Source organism: Lepisma saccharinum, chromosome 1 (genome assembly GCF_977018435.1).
Source record: "Lepisma saccharinum chromosome 1, izLepSacc3.1, whole genome shotgun sequence".
Taxonomy (NCBI): Eukaryota; Metazoa; Arthropoda; class Insecta; order Zygentoma; family Lepismatidae; genus Lepisma; species Lepisma saccharinum.
Window position 1 is genome coordinate 92,395,744 of NC_139229.1, and position 12,037 is coordinate 92,407,780.

General features: G+C 36.3%; 1 protein-coding gene across 6 annotated transcripts in view; it reads right to left on the reverse strand.

Annotated features, from left to right (window-relative positions):
* The window catches only part of Nt5b (5' nucleotidase B), an 87,122-nt gene that overhangs the window by 12,995 nt on the left and 62,090 nt on the right, over positions 1-12,037 (reverse strand). For all 6 annotated transcript variants that reach the window (XM_083134633.1, XM_083134632.1, XM_083134631.1 and 3 more), the window contains 5 exons: positions 10,952-11,025; positions 6,996-7,113; positions 5,102-5,197; positions 4,439-4,585; positions 1,398-1,491 (listed from right to left, as the gene is read on the reverse strand). In XM_083134633.1, the coding sequence (XP_082990759.1) occupies positions 1,398-1,491; positions 4,439-4,585; positions 5,102-5,197; positions 6,996-7,113; positions 10,952-11,025 (529 nt within the window). The remainder of the gene's footprint in view (positions 1-1,397; positions 1,492-4,438; positions 4,586-5,101; positions 5,198-6,995; positions 7,114-10,951; positions 11,026-12,037) is intronic.

Consider the following 12,037-nt stretch of genomic DNA (forward strand, 5'->3'; position numbering starts at 1 on the left):
CATCGATCAACTTACTTCCACATTTGGCGATGAAGCCCCATCCTTTGCCACTGTGAAACGCTGGTGTAACGAATTTAATCGTGGCTGCCATTCGCTCACCGATGAGATTCGCGAAGGTCGTCCAAAATCAGTTGTTGTTCAAGAAAACATTGATGCTGTGCAAAACCTAATACATCGCATACCTAATACTGCATACTGTGAGATTGAGGCAACCATAGGCATTAGTTCCACCAGCATATATAAAATATTACATGATCATTTAGCTGTGAGAAAGGTATGTTCTTGTTGGATCCCACACAATTTGACAAAAACTCAAAAAGACGCTCGCGTCAATTGGTGCAAACAAATGCTCAATAAATACAATCGTGGTGCTTCAAAAGACGTATATAAGATTGTAACAGGTGACGAATCATGGATATATGCATATGAGCCGGAACGTAAACAGCAGTCGACTGTATGGGTGTTTCAAGATGAACCCAATCCAACAAAAGTTGTTCGCGCTCGAAGCACATCGAAACAAATGGTCGCCTGTTTTTTCGGAAAACTGGTCATGTGGCAACTGTGCCTTTAGAGGAACGTAGAACAGTCAACTCTGAATGGTACACAACAATTTGTTTGCCAGAGGTCTTCGGTCAAATACGGAAAACGAACAAACGCCGTCGGATCATTCATCAAGACAGTGCCAGCTGTCACACATCTCGTCTAACAACCGACTTTATGAACAGTCAAAAAATCGAATTGATGGGCCATCCGCCGTACAGTCCTGATTTGGCACCCAATGACTTCTTCTTGTTCCCGAATGTCAAGAATAAATTGCGTGGACAACGATTTTCGTCGGCGGAAGATGCCGTTGATGCGTTCAAATACCATATTATGGAGGTGTCTCAAGAAGATTGGAAAAACTGCTTTGACAAATGATTCGAAAGAATGCAAAAGTGTATTGACCATAAAGCAGAATACTTCGAACAACAATAAAGCAGTTTTCAATGCCAAATTCCTGTTTTTTCATTGTTAGGCTCAAAATATAAACAGTGACCCTCGTATCATAATAGAGTAAACAACTTACCGGGTTTATTATTAAAAAAGTATCTGAAACACAACAATGAGAAAATTTTCAAGTTTTGCTTTCATGTACAAGGCTTTTGTAAACACTCCTTTCCTGCTGAAATAATACATGAATCAGCACACAGTCTTCTATGGTGACACAATATAGATTGATAGATTGGTTTGGTTTATTTTACTTCTCTTTTTTGTAATTTTTTAGCTAATTGCGAACCAAGGACCCTTGGCATCATACCATGCTGTGTTAACCATTCTGCCACAGAGGACAGCAGGTGGCACAATAAAATAATCAACTTGCCAAACATACCTAAATACAATTCCATTTCCATGCTTACCTGTATATGCACCCAGTCCACTGCATTTCTTACATCTTGGAAAATGGATTTGAAAGACATAAAGAGATCACCACCCTTGATTCCAGTTTTCGTCCTGAAATTTTAAATTACAACCATTTATGGTGCAATGATGATAAAACAAGAAGAAACAAGATGAAGTAGATGAGTGATCTTTTATATATACTCTAGAAGTGTATATTAAATATCATGCAAAATTAAATTACTCAAGAAATTTTTATTGCAAAATAAATTTATCCACACCACCACCACCAATAAAAATAAAGAAATAGTGGTTTTGTAGTGCACACATTAATATATACAGATATTTCATATTGAAATTTTGAGCACAATTAATAAAAAAAAGGTAAAGTGCTCTCCTGTGCTATGCACCATGGCATGAAGGCCACAATTTCTTGATCACGGCTGAAGGTGGGGGTGATGTGATCAGCACCATGCCCCTGGCTGCCTTTACCCCCCAGAGTTTCCTCCAGGTACCCACTTTATATGATGCTGGGTGGGTGGCGGAGCCACTTGAACAGGTGGAAAAAATCCCGGTTCTCCCCTGCTGGAAATCTAACCTGGGTCTCTCGCTTGGTAGTCAGATGCCCTAATGACTGAGGTACCGCAGCATTTTTTTATACTTGATGAAATATGTGCTACAGATATTAATAATTATTATGAACGTGCAAGCAAAATTTTTACCAATACAATGGAATCTAGATTTTACGTTTTTCAGGGGACTGAGCTGAAAAAAACTTAAAATGCAGGAAAATCTACAATCGAGGAAAATTTGATAACATTTTGCTATGTTGGGACCATCAAGATTGAATGTATAATAAGGAAAATTTTAAATTGAGGAATTCAATTATCCTTTATTGAATGGCAAAGTTCAGCCTCCGGCTGTTCTGCCATCTAATTCCAATGGATACATATACTACATACTAAATGTTTGTACAAATAACAAACAAAAAAAAAGGAAGAAAAATAAAGACAAAAGGAACAAATACAAAAGTGAGAACAAAGGCTCGTTTACACACTGAAAATAAGGGAAAAAGATTTAAAGAAAAATACACAAAGGATACACAAACTAATAGACACAATTGTGCTTGCTGTCATATAGTTCATGACTAATGCAAATTAAGATTATATAAAAATATATAAATATTCTTAATACACGAGAAAGGACAAAATATAGTCAAGGGTTGGCAACATGTAAGGAAAAAAGTAAAGAAGCGAAATGAGAAGACTTGTTTTAGGAAGTTGGTTCAGAATTGAGATCTCTTATTCGTGAACGCTGGAGCACAGATATTGTTCATTTAACAATAGAGTTTTCAGTTTGTCTTTGAAGTTGTTGCGATTAGTGAGGGACGTCATGGAAAGAGGAACTTCATTCCACGCTCTTGCAGCTGAATATGTGAATGATGATTCGAAAAGCACAAGTTTGTGCTTTGGAAGCTCAAGTTTTCATTTTCCCCTTGTTTTATAATCATGTATTTCCCTTCTGAATTTTAATTTCTGGAATAGGTTTTAGGTGTTTTTGTTTGTAAAAGATTATGAATAAAGCAACACGATGTAATTTTCAGCATCTGACCAATTTCAACATTTTGTTTGCATTTAGGGTTGGGAGGATGTGATCATATTTTATTATATGGCACACGAAACTGAAAAATGAATTTTGGATTTTCTGAACTTTTTGTTTTGTTTCAAAAGGATAGATTTGGTTCGTAAATTACATCACAGTAGTCTAGTATAGGAAAGATCCGCGATTGTATTAGTCTCATTTTAATCGCTGTTTTGGGCATTCTTAATAGCGATCATAAAGCTGAAAGATGTATGAATGTAAAATATATATAAAGAACAAACGCAATGATTCCAACTTGGAGAACCTCTCGCATCGCAGGGAATTTAAAACTGGGAAAGGGGAATTTAAAGTATCCATAGGGATTTTCATTCTGAGTCAAGCAGGAGGACAACAGGAGATTGGCACGAGGAATTGAATGTGTGTGGAAGGTGGCTTTGTGTAGTGCTTGGTATTCCTATTGACGATTCGAAAATGTTTTATTTGTTTAAGTGTTAGTAGTTGTGCTATTGCTGTGTTTACTGAAGTTAAAGGAAATGGATATAATTGAGCATTTGCATGTGAAAATATTTGGAATGAGATCTTTTCCGGAGAATTTGCAAGGTAGGCCAGTATAGCATCTCTTGTACCACAGACACAGGTCTTGAACAACAATGAATTTAGTGGTCGCAACAATAAGGTAAAATTTTCCACACACACATATCCATAAATCCTGTATGGATGCTGAGGTAAATTTGTAGGGAAACTTCAGAAGTGGGTGGATGAATGAAGGGCCAGGGGGGGGGGGAGAGGGAGGGGGAGAGAGAGAGGGAGAGAGAGGGAGAGGGAGAGAGAGGGAGAGGGAGAGAGGAGAGAGAGAGAGAGAGAGAGAGAGAGAGAGAGAGAGAGAGAGAGAGAGAGAGAGAGAGAGAGAGAGAGAGAGAGAGACACACACACACACACAATTTGTTTTAAAACTAATTATGGAAATATCAAAAGGTAAAAAAAAAGGTAAAGTGCTCCCCTGTGCATGCACTACGCCATGAAAGCGTATAGGGGGTGTGAGGGTAATGCCCCACGGTTTCCCCCAGGTACCCATGTTATTCGACACTGGGTGGGCACCGGGGCTGCTTCCAACGTTAGAAAAGTTTCCGGATTTGAACCGGCCGGGGATCAAACCCAGGACCTTTAGCATGGTAGTCAGATGCGTTACCGACTGAGCCACCGCAGCCACTGGAAATATCAGATCAATAAAATTCTTGGCAATTAGCAATAAGGCATTGTTGGTAAATACTAATCCAATATTTGAGTTATAATTATTTGCTTCAAACCATAAAAACTATAATGGTTAAACTGTAATGATCGTGATTATAGTCTTCTATAAAGAGTAGGTACAAGTAAGAGTAGGTACAAGTTCTCATGAGGTTATTGCATATTTTGGAGAGCTTGTCACTATGTTCCAATGTTAATTCCCAACACTTACCTTGTATATTGAGGAGAATTTGTGAAGAAGTCGATCAGGCAGGCCAGAAGGTAGGTTTCCGGCAGATTGAACAATGTGTTCTGGACATAGACACGAGATTCATCCAACTGTAGGAACTTATTTGGATATAATTCATACACCTGTGAGCTGTAATAACACAGAAAAATAAGTTATAAAAAAGACAAAGGGTGGCAAGAACAACAATTATGAACATGGGATATAAATTCTCCCCCCCCCCAAATTGTGGGTGTGTCACCACTTAGGCTATTTTACACCTGCCTTACATGGGTTATACGGGAACTAAAATATTCTTACCTGGGTCAAAAACCGAGTGACACCCAGGACACGTAAGGACAAAATTATTCACACAAGAAATTAAAAACTATTAATTTTGTGATTTCTTACAAAACTGGACATTACATTACAGCAAGGATGAAACAATTCAATGATTTCATTGTACACATATACAGATCAGTGATCACTAAAGCTACTAATTAAAATTATGAACAGTGAAAAATGTAAGGTTTCATGACATACTGAAAATGCAAGTAGAAAAATATATCATCATACATTTTCCTCTAATATAATTTGTCTATGAAACCAGCACATTAACTTATCTTACAGTATAGCTATTTAAAATTATAATAAATTCATTTAACTTACTGTTTGAGAAATTCAAAACCGTGGACACACACCAAAATATTTCCATACGCATCTACTTTCATCAAATTGCCATATAATGTATCAAACCACAAACCTCTGCAAAAGATAAGTAATGTCAGATGCTTTGAACAAATGTTTCTAACAGTAATGAACATTATATTACACATTCAGAGCTATTTATATTAAAAGAAACACCAGTATCTCCTCCATACATTTTCCAGCACATTTCAGAAGATATCACTGATATAATTCATTTTACAATACTAATAATATAACAGTTGGGCTGAAAAGTTCGTAGGCTGACTCATAGATGGCGTTACTAGAATTAAATCCATGTGATTTTTACTTAGTACTAACCTTCAAAAGATACGTGTATAAATTTCACAGCTGCCGGATAATTAGTTCGTGAGATATAGCATTGTGAGTGAAGCAGCTTTTGTTATTGTGAAAAAATGGATAAAAAAGAATTTTGTGTGTTAATAAAGCATTGCTTTTTGGCTAAAAAAAATACTGTTGAAGCCAAGGCTTGGCTTGATAAACATTATTCGGACTCTGCACCAGGAAAATCAACCGTTGAGAAGTGGTTTGCTAAATTTAAACGAGGCGAAATGAGCATCGAAGACGATGCATGCAGTGGACGCCCCAAAGAGGCTGTTACCGACGAAAACATCAAAAAAGTCCAGAAAATAATTTTAAATGATCGTAAAGTGAAGTTGATCGAGATAGCTGAGACTTTAAAAATATCAAAGGAACGTGTTGGACATATTGTTAATGAATATTTGAACATGCAAAAGCTGTGTGCAAAATGGGTGCCGCGCATGCTCACAATCGATCAAAAGCAACAACGTTTTGATGATTCGGAGCAATGTTTAGCGATATTCAACCGTAATAAAATTGCTTCCCCATCCACCATATTCTCCAGATCTGGCCCCCAGTGACTTTTTCCAGTTTGCAGACCTTAAAAGAATGCTCGCTGGAAAGAAATTTAGCACTGATGAAGAGGTAATCGCCGAAACTGAGGCCTATTTTGAGGCTAAAGAGAAATCATACTATAAAAATGGCATCGAAAAATTGTATGACCGCTATAATCGTTGTATCGCCCTCGAAGGCAACTATATTGAATAATAAAATCGAATTTTGTCAAAAAAATATTTTTTACTATGTTAGCCTACGAACTTTTCAGCCCAACTGTTATACTTCTTCATGAAAAAATTAAATCAACCATCTATTCGTGATAAAGAATTATTGGTGGAAATTCAGCTTTTCTTTTCTACCTTGGTCAATTAGGTAAATAAAAAAATGAAATTAACAAAATTTGCAAATTCCAATACAGCAAATGCTAAATGTTCAGAAGTACAATAACTTAGAATCGACCTTTCACATACAACTGTCCCCTGAACTATATGAAATAATGGAACTATTTCATCACGTGAGAACCAGAGGAAAGTTTACTCCAAAAAATGTTTAAATAAACTGCTCTGAATGGCTCTGTTTGGAGTAAGCTCAACGTATCTCCACTTCTAATCCTAAGCAGTAATGTGGAGTCAAGTATCTCCAATTTACTGACTCTTTCTAAAGAGTCAGGCATATTCCTAAGAATATATTGTTTCCTCTCTCCTGCAAATTTGATAAATTGAGTTACGTCTCTTTGGTTCTCACATGACTATACGTACAGTTTCCCTGCCTATCAGTGTTCACCTCACTCCACACACAATTTAGGAGCAGTCATGGGTGTGGAGTTAAGTTAAATTATTTACATTTGATGTTTCACCTTTATCACGTGTGAATTTTGAAATGTTTCAGATTTTTCATAACAAACTCAAGCAATTAGGAACAATAGTAACAGGTTCAAGTCCCATAATTTTTAAGTGTTTTTAAGCAATTCTCAACTTACCTTACTGGGAATGATGGATCATACTCAAATTCCATAATTTCTTGTGGATAACCTAGAGACACCAGTCTGTCTTTTACTAAGTTGAATCCCAAAGTTTCATACTCAGGAGATTTGTACTCTGGAAGAGATATTTAAACATTTTTACAAAACTATCTGCTAGTCCAGATTTTTTTCTTAATTGTAATGTATATATTGCAAATTAATTTATGAGGGATTTATATGAGAGTCAAAGTGCATTTCAAATCAGGCTAAACTGGAGTGGACTTAGAGTTTAAAGTGGGATCTGAACCATTAATGCCTCCTCTGGGGATTGAACCCAGGATAAAGCAACAGCACCACACCACCAGGGAAGCTTCATATACAAGTGTATGAATAAGTTAATACTATTCTATTATTCTATGCTTTTTCAATACATTACCTTGAAGTAATTGAACAGTGTATTATTGCAAACTTACTAGGAATTGTAAAAAAAAAAAAGCCACTGTAAATTGATGCCAAGTGAGGTTGTTTGTTTTGTTTAAAGTAGAGAATGAAAAGTAATGCTGGAACACTGAGTACATCTACTCTTGATTGGGTGATTTTTTGGATGAATACTTTTCATGTATATACCTATTTATGTGTGTGTTATTATTTTTCTATCTTTCCCCTTAATTTGTACAATTCGTCACTTGGATTTCAGCCTTTTATAATTCCAATATTTGAGACAAGATCCCTAGGCTGGCCTTGCCAATCTGGCTAGAGTGTTATTTTAAACAATCTAATCAATCCTTCAGAAATGCAGAACTTCTAAATCTCCCAAAATGTAATTTCAAAACATCTACTGTTTAGTGGCCATGACTATCTATGCACATTTCTTGTGTTAGCCAGTGCAAAACATCCTTGACCAAGAGTTTTCACCTTTATTTTATCTTCGGAAAAGAATATAGGTTTTACTTTCAAAGTTAGATATGGTCTGCTATCAGTTAATTAGCATTGTGTTAGAAAAAGACTGGTAAAGATCAATTTCTTGAAGAATTAACTTTGGATCAATGTACCATTATGAATCCAGTCAAGATCTGCTTTCAGACAGATAACCAGCTGTGAAATAACTTATCTTTGGGAAACTTTGTATGTTGTCAAATGGAATATAATTAAGCCATCTGTTTGACAACAGTATCAGAAAATAACTAATGGTGTCACTCTAAATGAAATACTGCTCAGTTCTAGACAGTGAGGTGACAAACCTTTCAATTAAAATTATTTACATTTTACCATCTGTTATCTGCTAGCTCTATATTAAGCCACTCAAGTGGGTTTTCAGGAGATTGGAACAAGGTTCACATATCATCCATTGTGGGAGATATGCTGACAACAAAAGACAAATACACAACATTATATGATTGTTATTTATATCAGGGGTAAAAAAAAAACTTGAAATAATTCAGTTGTCCTTTTTCTCAGAAGCCAGCCTTTTCTTCTTCTTTCAAATATGGACTACGAAAGCCACAAATCCAACTAACATAAAGAAACACATTTTGAATATGAACTTAAAACATTTAATTTATTATTTAATACAAGGTAGGATTAAAAGTAATTAATCCTTGCATTGGGGTGGCCTTCCTAAAAAAGGCTCTACCAGTAACAGCATGAATAACTATGCAATACATTCTAATGTATGGCTGACTACCATATCGCAGCAAATTTTAAAATTTGTCTAGCAACAGTTTAAAAATTTATAATGGCATGTTTATGGCATAATTCTGATTTATTGATCTATGATACAGAAAACATTTTTAAAAAACACACACTGTACTCGTCATTTTTTTTTAAAAAAAAAAGTAATGAAAATGACCATAAGCAAACTCGACATTTAAAAATATATATATATTTTTTTAGACTGAATTTGAAAATTCAGGTGTCAGGTGAAAATTTTAAGGTGCCATGGTGGCCATGCACCCTGTATTATTCTACCCCTGATTTATGTAGTTAAATAACTGTGCTAAGCTATTCATTTAGGCCAGTCAAGTAATCTAATGATGAATGATTTGCTGCAGGTTCAGTCTCCTATTATACAGGGTTTTCGTAAATGATTGTCGGTGTTACAAACAAGCACTGTATTTTACGTAATAAAGATAGATACATGCAATTTTATGCAAAATGTTAGAAAACTCACCAAGTTTTTATGACAAAGTCATAAACGTTCCATGTGCTCGCCTCGCGATATCCTGCAGATATCTAAGCGATAGTCCATTTCCTGCCACACTCGGGATAGCATATCACGTGTAACACTGTTGATGGAATTCGTTATGCGTGTTTTCAGTTCCTCAATGGTAGTGGGTAATGGCTAACGGTATATTTTACGTATCCCCAGATAAAAAAAATATTGCAAGGAGAAAGGTCAGGTGAACGAGGAGACCATGATCAAAGGTTTTCATCCTCATAACTCCGCCCAATCCAACGTTGTGGTAATTTTCTGTTAAGCAATGATCCCGAACCTGATGAGGATGAGGATTTTCCGTTCCCCATATGCGCACATTGTGTGTGTTTACTTTTCCACTTAGGTGTAATGTCGCCTCGTCAGTGGAAACTAAATTCTCGATGAAATTGTTATCGTCAGCCATGAGATTTTGCATATCGCTGGAGAACGTTTCCCGTACACGACGGTCCTTACGTGTTGGCTTTTGATGCAGACTTAGGCGGTATGGTTCCATGTTTAGCCGTTTTCGTAGAACACTACATAATGTTGTCTTCGGAATGTTTAGTTCCTTGGATTTAGCAGGAATCGATTTCTTCGGGCACCGTAGATAGGTTTCACGAACTCGCTCCACATCATGTTCCGACACTGATGGTCGACCACTGTTCTTGCCTTTTCAAATGCAACCTTTTTCTTTGAACTGTGCATACCACCTTCTAATCGAATTGTCTGACGGTGCATCTTTCCGATATCGCGCACAAAAATGTCGTTGCACAACTGTAACGGACCTCGTTGCGTGATATTCAAGGACACAGAATGCCTTCTCGCTAGTAATATCCGCCATTTTGGAAAACTGCCGCCTGGTGGCAGAATCAGGAGACAGAGGTCTATGAAACAAATAAGGAACACAACTTGTTGAGTTTCTCAACAATATCGTGCATTTGTGTTCACCGTGTCATTCACCCACATCGATTACAACAATGAGGAAACCCCGACAATCATTTACGAAAACCCGGTATTACATTTGCAACACAACTACAAGGGCTGTTAAAAAAGAAACCGAACTTTTACAAAATGGAGAAAATCGTAATATTCATCAGCTATTTGGACTGGCCTCCTTCAAAGTATTCCCCTCCACTGTGCACACACTGCTCCCAATATTTCTTCCAGTACTGGAATGCTTGCTGGAATGGAACTCCAGTTCTGGAATGGTATGTATGTCCCGTAGCGAATTCCTCCTAATCTCTTCTCTAGTCAGGAATCTGTGACCTTTGAGGGTTGATTTCAACTTGGGGAAGAGGAAGAAGTCTTCTTTGGCCAAATCAGTGGAGTAGGCTGGTTGTGGGATAACAGTTGTTCTGGAATTTTGACAAATCTTTCTACATTGATGGAACAAGTGTATAAATCAGAGGAGTCTCCTGAATGCATGCTGCGAATGCGTTCAGGAGATGCCTCTGGTATAAATGTAAAAGAGGGCTACATCGAGAAATAAATATGGTTTCAAATGCAGTAAATGTATTATCTTACTAAATCAGTAAATGCATTATTTACTTAGTACAAGTAAAAGTGTTGGTTTCATTTAAACACCACTTGTATTAATCTACAGTATCTGTTTTCTTCTATTAAGCCTTAACTCTTCATATTGAAATGATTTTCCTTGTGTACAACATGAACACCTTTTACATGTCAGCCAACAACTCTCAGCATGCATGAAGTCACTTTATTGAGAACCACATCGGCCTTTTACATTGAATTTGATACACACACAAAAAAGGACACTTACCAGCCAAAGTATAATCCATATCGAAGCCATAGAACTTGATATTTTCCAAATGGAGACTTCGGTTCACGAATATTCTGAAACATGAAAAATAGTATTTTAAGTAACAATGAAACTAATACATATGAATGGTCAATATTAAATATAAGAAAATACAATCTGCAGAAAAAATAGTACTTCCGCATTATAAAGTTTTCTCCATACGTATTTAAATGAGTTACTGAGATACATACAGAAACATCAATTTTAAACATGCCCACATTACTAAAACTTCAACTTGTGTCACAATTATAAACAAGTTTTTATATCTTCTTTCCTGATGACTGAAATAACACATTCACTAATTCATTTCTAAATGTTCCTGTATGGGAAAACCTGGTAAAATAAAGTATTTAAAATATCTTAATGGGTGAGTTTTATCATAAAAAATACTAGCATGAATATATCTTACAATTTTCATGTTGTTAACAATCTGATATTTGTTTGTACTACTTTTGGGCATTACCCCCACACCCCCTATACGCCTTCATGGCATGGTGCTAAGCACAGGGGAGAACTTTACCTTTTTTACCTTTACTTTTGAACCAACCCGTACAATAAATAAATATAAGTTCATATGTAATTCAGGTTTACGAATTATTACCGAGAACAACTTTTGGAGTAGAAGCTGTAGAAAATTGCAGGTACAAACTTTTGATATTTACAGTAAGCACGTAGTTAAAATTTGGTTATATTGATGTCTACCATGTCCCAAAAGGTACTTTACAACTTTGATGTCATACAACACAAATTCTAATTGACATAGAGGAATGTACTTTGTTGTAGGTGATTCACCAAAGCCTAAAGCTTTTTGAATTTTTCGTCAGGTATTGAATAAGATGGTGCACGACCACACTGGGTCTTAGACATGAGATGTCCTGGACAGGACATTTCCAGCATATTGGATTGGAAGAGATGGTCCAATTGCCTGGCCTCCTAGATCCCCTGACATTTCTTTGGGGCTGTGTCAGAAACAAAGTTTACAGCACACCTGTCATTGATCTTGATGATTTGAAGTCAAAATAAGAGCTGCCATTAATACAGTTGACA